The sequence below is a fragment of the Mauremys reevesii genome, linkage group 6 (assembly GCF_016161935.1).
Source record: "Mauremys reevesii isolate NIE-2019 linkage group 6, ASM1616193v1, whole genome shotgun sequence".
In the NCBI taxonomy this organism is placed as follows: domain Eukaryota; kingdom Metazoa; phylum Chordata; order Testudines; family Geoemydidae; genus Mauremys; species Mauremys reevesii.
The window spans coordinates 317,596-337,350 of record NC_052628.1 but is presented as its reverse complement, the minus strand read 5'-3'; the positions used below and the strand labels follow the sequence as shown (position 1 = coordinate 337,350).

The following is a 19,755-nucleotide window of genomic DNA, read 5'->3' as shown; positions in this document are numbered from 1 at the left end:
TGCAGTTCACTGCTCCAGGACAATGGGAGCTGCGGGAAGGGCGGCCAGCACATCCCTCGGCCTGTGCCACTTCCTGCAGTCCTCATTGGCCTGGAGCGGCAAACCACGGCCAGTGGGAGCCGCGATAGGCTGAACCTGTGGGTGCGGCAGGTAAACAAACCGGCCCGGCCTGCCAGGGCTTTCCCTAAACAAGTGGCGGACCGGCTTTGAGAACCACTGATCTGGACCACATTTTTCTAGTTTTCTTATGAGACTGTCACATGGGACTGTGTCAAAAGTCTTACTAAAATAAAGATACGTCATATCCACTTTTCCTTCTTTGACAAAGTTAATGGACATGAGATTGGTTTGGCATGATTTGTTCTTGATAAATCCATGCTGGCTGTTCTTATAACCCTGTTATTCCCTAGGTGCTTATAAATTGATTGTTAAATAACTTGTTCCAGTATTTTTCCAGGTATTGAAGTTAGATTGACTGGTTTGTAATTCCCTGGTCCTCTTTGCTCCTGTCAAGGTTCCTTCCCCACTCTGGACTTTAGCGTACAGATATGAGGATCTGCATGTGAACCCCTAAACTGAATTATCAGCTTAGATCTGGTTTTGCTGCCACCACTCCCGAGTATTAACTCCCTTCCCCGGATAGTCTTGAGAGACTTCTTCACCAAGTTCCTGGTGAACACCGATCCAGCTCTTAACACAAGGAGAATTTAACCATCCCCCTCCTTTCCCCCACCAATTCCTGGTGAGTCTAGATCCAATCCCCTTGGATATTAACACAAGGAAAAATCAATCAGGTTCTTAAAAAGAAGGCTTTTAATTAAAGAAAGAAAGGGGGGGAAAAGGTAAAAATAATCTCTGTAAAATCAGGATGGAAAATAACTTTACAGGGTAATCAGATTCATAGAGCCCAGAGGAACCCTCTCTAGCCTTATGTTCAAAGTTGTAGCAAACAGAGGTAAATCCTCTTAGCAAAAAGGAACATTTACAAGTTGAGAAAACAAAGATAAAACTAACACGCCTTGTCTGGCTGTTACTTACAAGTTTGAGATAGGAGAGACTGGTTCAGAAAGATTTGGAGAGCCTGGATTGATGTCTGGTCCCTCTTAGTCCCAAGAGCGAACAACCCCCAAAACAAAGAGCACACAAACAAAAGCCTTCCTCGGCACCAAGATTTGAAAGTATCTTGTCCCCTCATTGGTCCTTTGGGTCAGGTGTCAGCCAGGTTACCTGAGCTTTTTAACCCTTTACAGGTAAAAGGATTTTGGTGTCTCTGGCCAGAAGGGATTTTATAATATTGTACAGAGGAGGGCTGTTCCCTTCCCTTTATAGTTATGATGGCTTCTCTTCTTAAAGATAGATACTATGTTTGCCCTTCTCCAGTCCTCTACCATCTCACCCATCCTCCAGGAGTTCTCAAAGATTGCTTCAGCTAGTTCCGTAAGTAGGAACTAGTATGAATTTCATTAGGTGCTGCTGACTTGAATACATCTACTTATCTAAATAGTCTTGAATCTATTCTTTCCCTATTTTGGCTTCCCTTCCTTCCCCCTTGTTAATATTAACCGTGATATCAAGTTAAAGCAACAAAGAGTCTTGTGGCACCTTATAGACTAACAGACGTTTGGGAGCATGAGCTTTCGTGGGTGAATACCCACTTTGTCGGATGCATGGGTATTCACCCATGAAAGCTCATGCTCCCAAACGTCTGTTAGTCTATAAGGTGCCACAAGACTCTTTGCTGCTTTTACAGATCCAGACTAACACGGCTACCCCTCCGATACTTGATATCAAGTTAGTTTGTGGTGGTGGTGTAGCCGTGTTGGTCCCAGGGTATTGGAGACAAGGTGAGTGAGGTAATATCCTATATTGGACCAGCTTCTGCTGGTGAGAGAGACAAGCGTTCGAGTTTATATGGAGCCCTTCTTCAGGTCTGGGAAAGGTGCTGAGAGTGGAGACAGCTCGTCTCTCTCACCAGCTGAAGTTGGTCCAATAAAAGATATTACCTCACCCACTTTGTCTCATCAAGCTAGTTTGACAGGATCTATTTTCCATAAACCCATGCTGATTGGCATTAATTATATTACCCTCCTTTAATTCATCATTAGTCCCATATCAGCTGCTTCATTATCTTGCCCAGGATTGATGTCTGGCTGACAAGCCCATAATTACCCAGTCATGCTGTTTATTCTTTTGAAATATTGGCACAATATTCGCTTTCTTCCAGCCTTCTGCACCTTTGCACAGTGTTTTAGGTCATTTTGAAAATCATCAGTAACCGTCCAACGGGCTCCTCAGCCAGCCCTTCTAAAACTCTTGGGTTCAAGTTATCTGGACCGGCTGTTTTTAAATATCTAACTGTTGTAGCTGCTGTGAGGCATTCTCCTGAGAAAGTAGTGGAATGGAAAGAGTGATATCATCATATGATGAGCCTACAACGTCTGTCTCCCACATACAGAACTGAAATATTTTCTGAACTCCTCTGCCTTCCATCTAGTAATAGACCAATCCATTGTCAGAATTCTTGTTCTTTTAAACATATTTAAAAAACTCTTATTGTCCTTATCTCTGCTAGCCACAGATTTCTCCTTGTGTCCCGTTTCAGTGTTCTACGATTCCTAACTTCTGATTTAAGTCCATTGCCATCCCCTTCTCCTTTCTTCCATTTGTTGTGTATTGTTTAATTTTTGTACGCTAAAGAGTGTGAGGTGTGCACAATGCAGGCCAGGTAGATAGATAAAGCAGGACCTGAGAGAGAGAGTTTTCAGGTCTGGGTATATTTTCTATGGGTCAGACCAGCAGCAGTCCCCTGTGCCCCAAGAGAAGAATCTGGTGCAGTCTGGGTCAGAGAGGATGGGGGAGCTCAGGGAACAGGAGCTGAGCACCTCTGCAGATTTCAGGGGCTGAGCCCTGCAGCAGCTCCACCGGACAGCACTGGAGATGCAGACTTCTCCGTCATGGGGCATACTGGTGGGACAATTCACCATTCCCTTGTGCTGTCACTTACAGCAGTGCAATCATGTGCAATGCTGTCCATTGGCATTCACTCTCTTTGCAGCACCAGGCAGGGCAGACCCGGGCAGGAAATAAAATTAAGATTCAGCTTGGACAATGCAGCTGGGGGCGGTGGGAGGAGAAATAACTCCAGTGCCTCCCTCACAGAGTCATAGACTTTAATGTCAGAAGGGACCATTATGATCATCTAGTCTGACCTCCTGCACAAAGCAGGCCACAGAATCTCACCCATCCACTTCTATAACAAACCCCTAACCTATGTCTGAGTTACTGAAGTCCTCAAATTGTGGTTTGAAGACCTCAAGCTGCAGAGAATCCTCCAGCAAGTGACCCGTGCCCCATGCTGCAGAGGAAGGCGAAAAACCTGCAGGGCCTCTGCCAATCTGCCCTGGAGGAAAATTCCTTCCCGACCCCAAATATGGCGATCAGTTAAACCCTGAGCATGTGGGCAAGACTCACCAGCCAGCACCCAGGAAAGAATTCTCTGTAGTAACTCAGATCCCACCCCATCTAACATCCCATCACAGACCACTCGGCATTTTTACCGGCCGATAATCAAAGATCAGTAGCCTAATTTTGGCAATTAATTTGGCAATCCCATCATACCATCCCCTCCATAAATTTATCAAGCTTAGTCTTAAAGCCAGATATGTCTTTTGCCCCCACTACTCTCCTTGGAAGGCTGTTCCAGAACTTCACTCCTCTGATGGTTAGAAACCTTCGTCTAATTTCAAGTCTAATCTGCCTAGTGTCCAGTTTATATCCATTTGTTCTTGTGTCCACACTGGTACTAAGCTTAAATAATTCCTCTCCCTCCTTAATATTTATCCCTATGATATATTTATAAAGAGCAATCATATCCCCCCTCAACCTTCTTTGGTTAGGCTAAACAAGCCAAGCTCTTTGAGTCTCCTTTCATAAGACAGGTTTTCCATTCCTCGGATCATCCTAGTAGCCCTTCTCTGTACCTATTCCAGTTTGAATTCATCCTTCTTAAACATGGGAGACCAGAATTGCACACAGTATTCCAGATGAGGTCTCACCAGTGCCTTGTATAATGGTACTAACACCTCCTTATCTTTGCTGGAAATACCTCGCCTGATGCACCAGTAGCTCTAGTTCCTCCATTTTGTTACCTAGGCTCCTCGCATTAGTGTACAGACATCTTAATTTTTGCCGTTTGGCTTCACTGACATTCTTTACCCGGTTAGGCACAGACACTCTACTACCAGTATCAGCAATTAGACTGGTATCTACGCTACCCTTCCTCCTTATGTCATGGTGGGCAGGAGAGAACCGCATTCAGTGGGAGACTGCAGGGCAGACAGGTGACATGGCAGCAAGAGATGCCAGTGCCATTTTGGGCGGTGAAGATAGGAGCTGGGAGAATGAGAATCGCTCTATGCAGCATGGACAGGACGGGGGATGTGACTGTGGAGAGGAGGTGTTGGGAGCCCTTTTGTTTGGCATATTAGACAAAGTGAGACATCCCTGGCCTGGCTGGGCCTGAGGACATGGCCACTGGGACCTAATCCAGCCCTTCACTCTAACTGGTATGGTGCTGTGTGTGTTGGGCTGCAGCCCCCAGCTCTGCGGGCCAGCTGCCTCTAGGCCCTGGCTCCCCTTGCTGCCCCCCGAGTGCCTGAGGCTGTGTGACCTGCAGTGACGGGGGCTGAGCGTCTTTCACTTGCCACCAGATGTTCCAGGTGTTTGCTATGTTCTGCTCTGAGTGCCGTGTGTTTCAGGTAGGGCACTAACCGCCCCAGTCTGCTCCCGGGTCAAGGAGCGCAAGGGCCTCATTCTGGAGCTGCTGCTAAGGGCCCAGTCCCTGCGCACTCTGTGGTGTGTCTGTCATGGGGTGGGCATTGGATGTGGGGTCTCTGCAGGGTCTTGAGTTGGGTTAGCAGTAGGTTTTTCTGCTACTTCCCATGTTTCTGGGCCCCCCTTTGCTCTGGGCACTGCATCCTGCTGCTCTCAGGGGGCTGCTGCGGATAGTGTCAGGAGAGCACCAGGCTTCTGCCTGGAGGGGCCTAGCACATGATCTGTCATGCTCTCGCAGAGAGATGTCGGCACAGTCGTTCTCTCAGCTGGCGCATGGGAGTCACGCTGCTGGGGTCACTGCTCCCCCCCAGAGTAACTATGCCTTGCGCCACTCGGGTGGTCCTGCTCTTGTCGTGCCCACAGTGGCCCTGCCAGCCCTTGGGGCACTCTTGGGGGAGGAAGAACGCAACGTATGCATGGTACGCAGGCCATGCCCTCTGAGGTCAAAGGTCCGTCTCTCTCAGGCCCTGGCAGCAGCTAATGGTCCTGAGGACCAAGCCAGTTCGTCTGAAATAAAAAAGCTGTTTTTGGCAGCATCACAGAAACGGGGAAGAGCAGAATAGAGACTGGCCAACCCCAGACGTGCCCCAGGCTGATCCAGCCCTCGTATCACCCAGACGGCAGTGTGGCTTCAGTGCCAGAGGAGGAATCTGTCTCCCGTGAAGCTGCCTGTTGGCAACACCTCTGGGAGAATGGCCATCAGTGCTCACCAGACTCCCCATGTATACGGGGCGGGGGGAAATGTTACCTGTTCTCCCTAGACACACCCAACGGGGATCTCACTGGGTGCTTGCTTGGGTCATTGCACATGGCCTCCAGCCCCGTTGCCCGATTGTAATGCTGCTGAGGGCGCCTGTGTGAGCAGGCTCATGGGGCAGGCCCCAGGCCAGGCACCTATGGCCCCACTCTCAGCAGGTGGGAAGACAATGGAGCTGTGCAGATGTCCACCAGCTGAGATGCCTGCCACAGGCATCCACACCTCTCCCCACCCCTAGCTCTGTCGAGCCTGACCCGGCTGGGAGCTGCACCCCACTGATGTGCAGATAGTGGGGCCCTTTCCACACTGCCCACCTGGGGGGCAAGCAGTATGGTGCTGCACGTTCCAAATTGGCCTGTCTTTCTCTTTCAGGGCCTTTTTCTGGCTGGTCTCCCTGCTCCTGTCATCGTTAGTCTGGTTCATTGCGGTTAAAGCCAGTGACCCAGGGGATGAGCCACTGCAGAAGGGCCTCCTGATATTCGGGGTCCTGTTCTCCGTGCTCCTACAGGAGGCCTTTCGATTTCTCTACTACAAATTGCTCAGGTAAGGAGTGGGGTGGGGTGCCTCGCACTACCTGCCTTTCTAGACTGTCAATCCAAACTGTAACTGCGCTGCCTATTGCACAAGCCAGGACTTTGACACTCACCCTGCTTGTCTGTTTGATCTGCCTGATGTCTCTTGTTACATATTCAGACTGCGAGGTCTCTGGTGCAGGGACTGTCTTTTGTTTGTGCTGGGCGCTCTAAACACCTATAACAAAAAGAGCCCTGATCTCCCGCCTCTAGGTGCTCCAGCAATACTACTAATAAATAGAGTCATCATTGTGATTGCATTTATCTAGTTTAAGGCCAGAAGGTCCATTAAATAATCTAGTCTGAGCTCCTGGGTAGCACAGCCCACTGAATTTCCCCCCGTTCCCTCTGCATGGAGCCCAATAACTTGTGTTTGGCTGAAGCAGCTTCCAGAAAGACATCCAAGCTGGATCTGACTCCAAGAGCTGGAGAATCCACCACTGCCCGTAAGAGTTTCTTCCAGTGGTGGTTCAGCTTCACTGTTAGACATTTGTGCCTAATTTCTAACCTGAATTTGTCCAGATTCAGCTCCCAGTGTTGGTTCTTGTTCAGTCCATCTCTGCTAGATTAAAGAGCCCTTTGGTATGTGGCATTGTTGTCCTAGGAGGTTACTGACACACTATAAGCAAGTCACCTCTCCATCGTCTTGTTGATAAGCTGGAGTTGAGGCTGAGACTAGATCCCTGTTCATTTAACGCAACGTTCTTACGAGTGCTGCTTTACCCCAAAGGGAAAAAGCCAAGAAATTAGCATAGTGGAAAAATCCAGCGTGTCTGAAACTCTGGCAATGCTTACACTGCATCCTGCTGCAAACAACAACCCAACCCCGACCCAGCACTCCTCTGCATCCCATTAGCTTCCCTACTACAGCAGTGCCTGGGTGCTTGTGCATGCCTGAAATTGACCATTATCTAGGTGTCTGCGTGGGAGCAAAACTCTTGAGAACTTCTGGCCCATCTCACCAGGCGCTGCTGACTGTCCCGGTGCGTTCAGGACAGACATGGAAGAGCTGGTCTCCACTTTTGCCTTGAGCATGTGATCTCTGTCCAGTACTGGGAGGGTGAACGGTGCAGAGGGAGGTATGCAGCTCTCAGTGGGCTGGTGGAAGAGGTCTGAGTCTGTTGTGAACCGTTTGTGATGGGTAATACGGGATCAGGGTTGGATTGGCTGAGACATAGGCCAGGATGCTACATCCAAGCACTGGCCACAGCGGTCTTGCCTCTTCCCTAATAGCACTGGCCACTACCCTCCTCCCTGGCTATCCGGGGTAGGCAGACTTCCATCTTCAGTACTGGCCTAGGCATGCTGAGGGCAGGTGGGTGAAGGTGGGACTCCACAGGGAGGAAGCGGGTGTCTGTGTTGCAGTAAGGGTGAGAGGACCAGCAGAGAGGGGCAGAACTGTGCAGGTCTTGGTGGCAAGAATGGCTGGATTACTCCATTGCTGGGAGGTGCCAGCATCATTGTATGCACAGCTTTGTGAACATGGTAATGTGTATCGAACATCTGAGAGACTGGGGCTGACTCTGATGTCCTCATGCAGCTGGGGGTGAGGAGTTTTGCTTTTCCCTGCTACAGCACACTCATCCACCTTTGGAATCCATCCATCTAGTAACTGGACGAGAGCAAAGCGCTGCCCTCTGCCAGCTCCCCACATCCTGCAGAGACACCCCCCCCAGGCCTGAAGGGGGGACACGCTGAAGAAAGGGTGGAGGTGCTTGTGAAGAAGCGGCCAAGTGGAGGTAGAGGTTACAGCTTGGGTGAGGACTTCTTCTAAAGGGGTTCTTCACGTTCCTACGTAGGGATGCGGCCAGAGCACTCTCCACTTCAGCTATTCCTGACTGCCCCTTTGCATCATGGGCAGTGGGTGTAATTAGAGCAGGCCTCGGGCATCTTGAATTTATGCCAGGGACTGGTCAGTCCCAGTCTCTGGGGACTGCAAAGGCTGTGCACAGCCACCTTCCCCTCCCTTCTAGCCCAGATCTGTACGTAGAACAAAGGCATGGGGGGGGATGGCTTGAAGGTGATTTCAGGGCTCTGCCTTAAATCCTGACTGAGCTTGTAGAGGTGACGGGCAATGTGAGAGATGGCATTATGCCCACCTGTTACCATTTGGGCTCATTCTGAGCTAAAAGGCTCAGACCCAGGTAAAGAGCAATGAGGCAGTTTCTTAGAAGTTTGGGATCAGATCTTAGCAGCAGACAGTTTCTGTGTTCTTTGGATTCTGGTCTTGGGTTCAGGATGCTCCTATGACTCCCACTCTGGAGGGGGCAATACCATGACCTTGGTGGTTCACAACTCCACTTTTATAGAGGGCCTCTGGGGTGAGGATGGGCAGCGGCAGCCCCTCTCTTCACCTGGTCTGACACCCGGATCTGCATCAGGACTTGGTTCTCAGGTTCCTGATCTGCATTCCCTACAGTAGCCAGTAGATGGTGATTGTGTATTACAAAAGGTTCATGTTTTCCATCAAGGGAGATGAGGTTCTGACTGCAAATGATTTGATCCTGAATGTTTGCACAAGGCTCTCCTGGCCTTGGCCCAGAAGCACAGAGTCACTCTGCTGGGAATTGTGTCCCTCCCTTTGTTTATAACCCTGAGTCACCATCAGAGATTGGTAAGGCCAGAATGGGCCATTATGATCATCCAGTCTGACCTCCTGCATAGCACAGGCCAGCGAGCCTCACCCAGTGATTCCTGCATGAAACCTAGAATGTCTGTTCCATGTTGGCAAACTGTTGGGAGCTGGTGCTGCTTCCTGGGCTCTGCAGGGTTGGTTCCCTATGTGGATGGAGCCGTGAGGCAGGTTGGCCCTGCAGCTCTTCCAGTCACTCTTTCCCTGACTCTAGTACATCGGATTTGGATTAGTTCACAAACGCTGTTGAACTCAGCCTTGCGGCCCCTCGGAGCAGGGCAGTATTAACCTCCCATGTTAGCAGATGGGGAACTGTGTGTTGGAGCACAGCCACTAACAGACCCCAGATCTGACTTCCATTCCTGGGCTTTAGCCTGGCTCCTGTATAGTCTGCACAGAAAGTCCCTGCATTTGTGCATCTCAAAGCCCCTTGGAGCCTTCAGCTCTGGGCCTCATAAAGAGCGTCCAGTCAGTGCAACTCTTACGTGGCTTGCTTGGCCTCATCCTCTCCAGACACTCCCTGACAGGAGAATCCAGGGGATGCTTCAGGCAAATTGACGTTGATTTGCAGGAGGGAGGAGGCGCAAGTGCCCTATTTTAAAGAGACCCCTTCCCCCCCATCCCAGATGCAAGGGGCTGCTGTTTTCTTATGCATGTTCACAGGCATGTGCAACCTGCTCTGAAAATCAGATATAACCCTCAGACTTCTGGCCAGCTGCCAGCACTGCCCTGATCTGGGTAAAGTCTGGACCCCACCCTCAATGAATCACCAAATAATTAAGAAATCAATTTGCAAAAACCTAGAAGATAATGAGGTAAGTAACAGTCCGCATGGATTTGTCAAGAACAAATCGTGTCAAACCAACCTGATAGCTTTTTTTGACAGGGTAGCCAACCTTGTGGATAGGGAGGAGGTGATAGACATGGTATATCTTGACTTTAGTAAGGCTTTTGATACTGTCTCGCATGACCTCCTCATAAACTAGGGAAATACAGCCTAGATGGAGCTACTATAAAGTGGATGCATAACTAGTTGGAAAATCGTTCCCAGGGAGTAGTTATCAGTGGTTCAGTCATGCTGGAAGGGCATAACGAATGGGGTCCCGCATGGATCACTTATTGAACAGAACCGGTCCCAGATCTTCATCAGTGATTTAAATAATGGCATAGAGAGTACCCTTATAAAGTTTGTGGATGATACCAAGCTGGGAGAGGTTGCAAGTGCTTTGGAGGATAGGATGAAAATTCAAAATGATCTGAACAAACTGGAGAAATGGTCAGAAGTAAATAGGATGAAATTCAAGAAGGACAAATGCAAAGTGCTCCACTTAGGAAGGACCAGTCAGTTGCACACGTACAAAATGGGCAATGACGGCCTAGGTAGGAGTCCTGCGGAAAGGGATCTGGGGGTCAGAGCGGACCACAAGCTATATATAAAGTCAACAGTGTAACATTGTTGCAAAAAAAGCGAACATCATTCTGGGATGTATGAGCAGGATTGTTGTAAGCAAGCCAGTCAGCCTCACCTCAATCCCTGGAAAAATCATGGAGCAGGTCCTCAAGGAATCAATTCTGAAGCACTTCGAGGAAAGGAAAGTGATCAGGAACAGTCAGCATGGATTCACCAAGGGCAAGTCATGCCTGACTAAACTAATTGCCCTCTATGAGGTCATAACTGGGTCTGTGGATGAGGGGAAAGCAGTGGCTGTGTTCTTCCTTGACTTTAGCAAAGCTTTTGATACGGTCTCCCACAGTATTCTTGCCGGCAAGTTAAAGAAATATGGATTGGATGAATGGACTATAAGGTAGATAGAAAACTGGCTAGATCGTCGGGTTCAACAAGTAGTGATCAATGGCTCCATGTCTAGTTGGCAGCCGGTATCAAGTGGAGTGCCCCAGGGGTCTGTCCTGGGGCCGGTTTTGTTCAATATTTTCATTTAATGATCTGGAGGTTGGTGTGGCCTGCACCCTCAGCAAGTTTGCAGATGACGCTAAACTGGGAGGAGTGGTAGATATGCTGGAGTTTAGGGATAGGATACAGAGGGACCTAGAGAAATTAGAGGATTGGACCAAAAGAAACCTGGTGAGGTTCAACAAGGACAAGTGCAGAGTCCTGCACTTAGGATGGAAGAATCCCATTCACTGCTACAGACGAGGGACTGAGTGGCTAGGCAGCAGTTCTGCAGAAAAGGACCTAGGGGTTACAGTGGATGGGAAGCTGGATATTAGTTGACAGTGTGCCCTTGTTGCCAAGAAGGCTAACGGCATTTAGGGCTGTATAAGTAAGGGCATTGCCAGCAGATCGAGGGACGGGATCTTTCCCCTCTATTCAACATTGGTGAGGCCTCATCTGTAGTACTGTATCCAGTTTTGGGCCCCACACTACATGAAGGATGTGGAAAAATTGGAGTGTGTCCAGTGGAGGGCAACAAAAATAAGGGGGCTGGAGCACATGACTTATGAGGAGAGGCTGAGGGAACTGGGATTGTTTAGTCTGCAGAAGAGAAAAATGAGGGGGGATTTGATAGCTGCTTTCAACTACCTGAAAGGGGGTTCCAAAGAGGATGGATCTAGACTGTTCTCAGTGGTGGCAGATGACAGAACAAGGAGTAATGGTCTCAAGTTGCAATGGGGGAGGTTTAGGTTGGATATTAGGAAAAACTTTTTCACTAGGAGAGTGGTGAAGCACTGGAATAGGTTACCTAGGGAGGTAGTGGAATCTCCTTCCTTAGAGGTTATTAAGGTCAGGCTTGACAAAGCCATGGTGTGACATTATTGACATAATCTGGGACCATATAGAACATGGCTGCAACCAAAGTCCTGTAGTGGCATCAAATCTTTTATAAAGGGGGTCAAATGAGGTGTCTAAGACCAGGTTATAGATTGCTGGTTATGATTATGCTGTCTTTGTGCATGTGTCATTTTTGTAGTTGAAGTTATGAATATTGGCTCTATACTGTCTGTACTTCAAACTTATGCTGTGCTTCTGGGTGACATCCCAGACAACATAAGAATGGCCGTACCGGGTCAGACCAAAGGTCCATCTAGCCCAGTATCTGTCTACCAACAGTGGCCAATGCCAGGTGCCCCAGAGGGAGTGAACCTAACAGGCAATGATCAAGTGATCTCTCTCCTGCCATCCATCTCCATCCTCTGACGAACAGAGGCTAGGGACACCATTCTTACCCATCCTAGCTAATAGCCATTTATGGACTTAACCACCATGAATTTATCCAGTCTCCTTTTAAACATTGTTATAGTCCTAGCCTTCACAGCCTCCTCAGGTAAGGAGTTCCACAAGTTGACTGTGCGCTGCGTGAAGAAGAACTTCCTTTTATTTGTTTTAAACCTGCTGCCTATTAATTTCATTCGGTGACCCTTAGTTCTTGTATTATGGGAATAAGTAAATAACTTTTCCTTATCCACTTTCTCAACATCACTCATGATTTTATAGACCTCTATCATATCCCCCCTTAGTCTTCTCTTTTCCAAGCTGAAGAGTCCTAGCCTCTTTAATCTTTCCTCGTATGGGACCCTCTCCAAACCCCTAATCATTTTAGTTGCCCTTTTCTGAACCTTTTCTAGTGCTAGAATATCTTTTTTTGAGGTGAGGAGACCACATCTGTACACAGTATTCGAGATGTGGGCGTACCATTGATTTATATAAGGGCAATAATATATTCTCAGTCTTATTTTCTATCCCCTTTTTAATGATTCCTAACATGCTGTTTGCTTTTTTGACCGCCTCTGCACACTGCGTGGACATCTTCAGAGAACTATCCACAATGACTCCAAGATCTTTTTCCTGACTCGTTGTAGCTAAATTAGCCCCCATCATGTTGTATGTATAGTTGGGGTTATTTTTTCCAATGTGCATTACTTTACATTTATTCACATTAAATTTTATTTGCCATTTTGTTGCCCAATCACTTAGTTTTGTGAGATCTTTTTGAAGTTCTTCACAATCTGCTTTGGTCTTAACTATCTTGAGCAGTTTAGTATCATCTGCAAACTTTGCCACCTCACTGTTTACCCCTTTCTCCAGATCATTTATGAATAAATTGAATAGGATTGGTCCTAGGACTGACCCTTGGGGAACACCACTAGTTACCCCTCTCCATTCTGAGAATTTACCATTAATTCCTACCCTTTGTTCCCTGTCTTTTAACCAGTTCTCAATCCATGAAAGGACGTTCCCTTTTATCCCATGACAGCTTAATTTACGTAAGAGCCTTTGGTGAGGGACCTTGTCAAAGGCTTTCTGGAAATCTAAGTACACTATGTCCACCGGATCCCCCTTGTCCACATGTTTGTTGACCCCTTCAAAGAACTCTAATAAATTAGTAAGACACTATTTCCCTTTACAGAAACCATGTTGACTATTGCTCAACAGTTGGTTTTTCTATGTGTCTGACAATTTTATTCTTAACTATTGTTTCAACTAATTTGCCCGGTACCGACGTTAGACTTACCGGTCTGTAATTGCCGGGATCACCCCTAGAGCCCTTTTTAAATATTGGCGTTACATTAGCTAACTTCTAGTCATTGGGTACCGAAGCCAATTTAAAGGACAGGTTACATACCTTAGTTAATAGTTCCGCAACTTCACATTTGAGTTCTTTCAGAACTCTTGGGTGAATGCCATCTGGTCCGGGTGACTTGTTAATGTTGAGTTTATCAACTAATTCCAAAACCTCCTCTAGTGACACTTCAATCTGTGACAGTTCCTCAGATTTGTCATCTACAAAAGCCAGCTCAGGTTTGGGAATCTCCCTAACATCCTCAGCCGTGAAGACTGAAGCAAAAAATCCATTTAGTTTCTCCGCAATGACTTTATCGTCTTTAAGCGCTCCTTTTGTATTTTGATCGTCAAGGGGCCTCACTGCTTCTGATGTACTTAAAAAACATTTTGTTATTACCTTTGGAGTTTTTGGCTAGCCGTTCTTCAAACTCCTCTTTGGCTTTTCTTATTACACTCTTGCACTTAAGTTGGCAGTGTTTGTGTTCCTTTCTATTTACCTCACTAGGATTTGACTTCCACCTTTTAAAGGAAGCCTTTTTATCTCTCACTGCTTCTTTTACATGGTTGTTAAGCCACGGTGGCTCTTTTTTAGTTCTTTTACTGTTTTTCTTAACTTGGGGTATACATTGAAGTTGGGCCTCTATTATGGTGTCTTTAAAAAGGGCCCATGCAACTTGCAGGGATTTCACTTTAGTCACTGTACCTTTTAACTTTTGTCTAACTAACCCCCTAACCTAGTTGGTGTTAGCTCTGCCTAGCCTGCTTGATGGCCCATTAAGGACCATCAGCTATACTAGGGGTAGGCAACCTATGGCACGTGTGCCAAGGCCGGCATGCAAGCTGATTTTCGGTGGCACTCACACTGCCTGGGTCCTGGCCACTGGTCCGGGGGGCTCTGCATTTTCTTTAATTTTAAATGAAGCTTCTTAAACATTTAAAAAACCTTATTTACTTTACTTACAACAATAGTTTAGTTATATATTATAGACTTATGGAAAGAGACCTTCTAAAAAAGTTAAAATGTATTACTGGCACGCAAAACGTTAAATCAGAGTAAATAAATGAAGACTCGGCACATCACTTCTGAAAGGTTGCCGACCCCTGAGCTATACAATTGACCCATTGAGAGAAGGCAGATACGCCTTGTAACTCAGCAAAGGATGCAGGAACTTGGCCATGTGACTCCAGACTCCATTTTGCTGTAATTTTCCACAGTAAGAACAAAGAGGTGTTCTTACACCTGGAAAAGTCTATATAAGGCTGATGCCTCCATCTCGTCTTCAATCCTGCTTCTGACCTCTGGAGGTACTTTGCTACAAACTGAAGCTCTGAACAAAGGACTGAATGACCCATCCCAGCTGGGGATGTACTCCAGAGATTTGATTTAAACCTGCAGTTTATTCTATCACTGCTACAAGCCTGAACCAAGAACTTTGCCATTACTGTATGTAAATGATTCCATTTAGCCAATTCTAGCTCTCATCTATATCTTTTTTTCCTTTTATGAATAAACCTTTAGATTTTAGATTCTAAAGGATTGGCAACAGCGTGATTTGTGGGTAAGATCTGATTTGTATATTGACCTGGGTCTGGGGCTTGATTCTTTGGGATCGGGAGAACCTTTTTTTTTCTTTATTGGGGTGTTGGTTTTCATAACCATTTGTCCCCATGAGTGGCACTGGTGGTGATACTGGGAAACTAAGGGAATTGCTTGTACGACTTGTGGTTAGCCAGTAGGGTGAGACCAAAGTCTTCTTTGTCTGTCTGGTTTGACTTACCTTAGAGGTGGAAAAACCCCAGCCTTGGGCCATAACTGCCCTGTTTAAGCAATTTGTCCTGAATTGGCACACTCAGTTGGGTCCCGGCAGAACCGCATCATTACACCTGGCTGGGATGATTTAGTTGGGGATTGGTCCTGCTTTGAGCAGGGGGTTGGACTAGATGACCTCCTGAGGCCCCTTCCAACCTTGCTATTCTATGAAGACACGAGAAGTAATTCTTCCACTCTACTCTGCATTGATTAGGCCTCAACTGGAGTATTGTGTCCGGTTCTGGGTGCTACATTTCAGGAAAGATGTGGACAAATTGGAGACAGTCCAGAGAAGAGCAACAAAAATGATTAAAGGTCTAGAAAACATGACCTATAAGGGAAGATCGCGGGGGTGGGGAAGGGTTTGTTTAGTCTGGAGAAGAGAGGACTGAGAGGGGACATACCTTTTCATGTCCATAAAAGGTTATTACAAGGAGGAGGGAGAAAAAATGTTCTTCTTAACCTCTGAGGATAGGACAAGAAGCAATGGGCTTAAATTGCAGCAAGGGAGGTTTAGGTTGGACATTAGGAAAAACTTCCTAACAGTCAGGGTGGTTAAACACTGGAATAATTTGCCAGGGAGGTTGTGGAATCTCCATCTTTGGGGATTTTTAAGAGCAGGTTAGACAAACACCTGTCAGGGATGGTCTAGATAATACTTAGTCCTGCCTTGAGTGCAGAGGACGGGACTAGAAGACCTCTCAAGATCATCTAGTCTATGATTCTCTATGATTCTATTTCCCATCTACCTTCAGGGCGTCAGAGGGCACCAGGAATTGATGCCGCCCGCTGGAGAAAGGTTGCTTCTCAGGCTGCAAATCCTCCTTCTTTGCATTATGAGAATGGAGCTACACACAGCATGAGAGACAGTCCCTGCCCCAAGAAGCTGACAGTCTAAGCAGACAGAGGGGCACCGTGAAAGGAAGTGACTTGCTCGTGGTCGATATACATCTGTACCAGCTAAACATAGGCAGGGATGGGGTCCAAACGAGCTGTGACCACTCACAAAAGAGAGCTTGAAGTGACCTTGAAATCTTCAGCTCAATGCACAGCAGAGGCCAAAAGGGCAAACAGAACGTCAGGAGCCATTAGGAAAGGGATAGAAAATAAGACAGTAAATAGCATAATACCATGGTTATTAGATAAATCCATGGTTTGCCCACACCTTGAATACTGCATGCAGTTCTCGTGGCCCCATCTCAAAAAGGGTATAGTGGAACTGGAAAAGCTTCAGAGAAGGGCAACAAAGATGATCAGGGGTATGGAACAGCTTCTGTACAAGGAGAGTTTAAAAATACTGGGACTGTTCAGCTTAGAAAAGAGGCAACTAAGGGAGGATATGAGGGAGGTCTATCAAATCCTGACTGGTGTGGAGAAAATTAATAGGGAAGTGTTATTTACTTTGTTGTGTAACACAAGAACCAGGGGTCACCCAATTAAATTAACAGGCAACAGGTTCAGAACAGACATATGGAAGTACTTCTTCACACAATGCCAGGGGATGTCGTAAAGGCCAAAACTATAACTGGGTTCAAAAAGAACTGAAAAAGTAGGGTATAGTCCATCAATGGCTATTAGCCAATATGGTCAGGGATGCAACCCCATGGGTCACCCTAAGCCTCCGACTGCCAGAAGCTGGGGGCAGAACGGGGGATGGATCACTCCAGAATTTCCCTGTTCTGTACATTCCCCTGAAGGTCTGGGATAGGCCACTGTCAGAGAGAAGGCACTGGGCTAGATGGATCGTTGGTCCGATCCAGCATAGCAGCGCTTATGTCACAGAGAGGCCAGAGGCAGAGCTGGGAATAGAGCTCAGGTGCCGGAAGTCCAGCCCAGTCTCAATCCCTCCAGCTTTCCCGCCAACGACACTCCTGCAGCTCCCTTACTAGCCATCCCTGAGCTCACTGGGGCAGGCTGGAATGTGGGGGCAGCAGCTTAACTGCAAACAATATAGCACGGAGAATGTGGGATGGTCAGGACTGTCTGGAAAGCTTGGTGAGGAAGGGGAGCTGGGGTGGAGCGGGGCTCAGGGATGATGATGATTCCAGGGCACACTGCATGATTTAAGTCTGACATGGTACCCAGGACACGGAATCTTGCTAAATGTGGCCAAGTTCATAAGCCTAAACCAGGTGGCAGTGAGGGGCCCGGGCTGGCTCTAAACACAGCAACCCCGTACCACAGCATCTCCCTGTTTGGTATCAAACACCCATTCATGCCTGGGCTCAGACTGCGTGGCCCAGCAAGGCAGTGTCAGAGCCAGGCCTAGAACCCAGGATTCACAGCGTTTGAGCCAGAAGGGATCATTAGTCTGACCACCTGAAGAGTGCAGGCCAATGTCCAGCCACTCCTGTGCTGAGCGATTTACTGTCAGCCATTGGTTCTTTTCTGCCTTTCTCGGCTTGATTAAAGAGCCCTTTAGTACCCGGTATTTTCGCCCCATGAGGGTCCTTAGTTGCCTCTCAGTCTTTTAAACAGATTGAGCTCTTTGTCTCTCGCTGTATGGCATTTTTCTGGCTCTTGGATTATTTTTGTGGCTCTTCTCTGCACCCTTTTTAGTTTTTCAACATCCTTCTAAAAATGTGAATCCCACATCTGGATGCAATAGCGGCCTCACCAATGCAGTATAAAGAGGTAAAATCACTTCCTCCTCACTAATCACCTGTTATACATAGATGACCACAGTGGTCCCCTCGTCCCTTAGAATCTGTGAATCTATCTGACCTTCTGCAGAGCGCAGGCCAGAGAACTACCCTGGAATAATTCTAGAGCAAAGCTTTGAGGAAAAACATCCCATCTTGATTTAAAAATGGTCGGTGATGGAGACTCCACCAGCCCTTGGTGAACTGTTCCAGTGGTTGTTTAACATCACTGTTAAAAAAATGTATACCTTCTTTCCAGTCTGACTTTGTCTAGCTTATACTTCTACCCACTGGATCGAGTTAGACCTTTCTCTGATAAATAGAAGAGCCCATTATTAAATATCTGTTCCCTGTGTAGACACTTGTAGACTGGAATCGAGTCACCACTTAACCTTCTCCTTGTTAAGCTAAATTGATTGAGCTTCTTGAGTTGATCACTATAAGGCAGGTTTTGTGAGGCTTTAATCATTCTCCTGGCTCATCTCTGAACCCTCTGCCATTTATCCACATTTTTCTTGAATTGAGGATACCCAGCACTGGACACAGGATTCCAGTGGTTCCAATAGTGCCAAAGACAGAAGTAAAATAACTTCTCTACCCATACTCGAGATTCCCATTCTTGCCTCCCAGGATCGCATTAGCCCTTTTGATCACAACATCACACTGGTAGCACATGTTCACCTGATTATCCACCACACCCCCCAAATATTTTCCAGGGTCACTGCTTCCCAGGATAGAGTCCCCCATTCTGTAAGTGTGGCCTGCATTCCTTGTTCCTAGATGGATGGATTTACGTTTAGCCATATTAAAATGAGTATATTGTTTGCTTGCACCCAGTTTACCAAGTGATCTACATAGCTTTGTATCCATGACCTGTCCTCTTCATTATTTACCACTGTCCCAATTCTTTTTTGTCATCTGCAAAATTTATCAGTGATGATTTTGTTTTCTTCCAGGTCATTGATAAATGGTTAAATAGCATAGTGCCAAGAACCAATCCTGGTGGGACCTCACTGGAAACAGTCCCGTTCAGAGATGATTCCCTATCAGTTAGCCAGTTTTTAGTTCGTTTAATGTGGGTCATGGTAATTTTCTATTTTCTAGGTTTGTACTGGGAGCTCGGTTCAGTTGCTTATCCCCTATGACCCCTCATCCTTTAGATTTATTACTTTCCAGGATACAGTCCCCAATTCTGTAGGTATGGTGTGCGTTCCTACATGACTGTATTAAAATGCATTTTGTTTGAATGGGCCCAGATTACCCTGTGTGACTGCCCTGTCCTCCTCATTATTTACCATTCTGCCAGTCTTTATCAGCAGATTTTATAAGCAGTGATATTTATATTTACTTCTAGATCCTTTGATTAAAAAAATGGAGTGGCATCAGGCTTAGAACCATACCAGAAATGCCCCATTCAGTTATGATTCCCTCTTGACAGCTGTCATAGAGCCACAGAGCTTTGGAATAGTCCCTAGGAGGAGCCCATCAGTGGGCCGGACCTCCTGGGCAGGGGTCTCACTCTGAGACTGGACCTCTGGGCCTGCAGCCTCCCTGCTTCACCTTGTGAGCTCTGTTCAGCGAGTCCCACAGAGACAGACCCTGATGGAGACTTGTCCACTCTGCAGGGATTAATGCACCTCGCCCAGCACCTGCAGTGACACTCACACAGCGCTGCCAGAACAGTCAGGTCTGTCTGTCACCTGGACACAGCACAGGGAGCCCTTAGGGTAGCCCAGAGAACTGACGGTTGGAGCATCCTCCAGTGTGGCCAGCCCAAAGCCCAGCCACGCTGTAGGGAACCCCTTGGGGCAAGCTCTGTCTCTCTCTGTCTGATCTCATAGATCAGACTCCAAGTGAGAGCCCGATTCCTCCCAGCTGCCAGCTCTGATCCCCCATTTCGCACTCCCAGTCCTTTGATCTCCAGCTGGGAATGTTGCTCAGCCTCCCTGCTGAGAGATGGGGAAATCCCGATCCCTCTGGGGCCTTG

The 19,755-nt window shown here is 47.3% G+C and overlaps 1 protein-coding gene across 3 annotated transcripts in view; it reads left to right on the top strand.

The window, feature by feature from the left end:
* Positions 1-19,755, top strand: part of LOC120408231 (gamma-secretase subunit Aph-1b-like) — a 30,175-nt gene that overhangs the window by 4,142 nt on the left and 6,278 nt on the right. For all 3 annotated transcript variants that reach the window (XM_039544932.1, XM_039544930.1, XM_039544929.1), the window contains exon 2: positions 5,963-6,133. In XM_039544932.1, the coding sequence (XP_039400866.1) occupies positions 5,963-6,133 (171 nt within the window). The remainder of the gene's footprint in view (positions 1-5,962; positions 6,134-19,755) is intronic.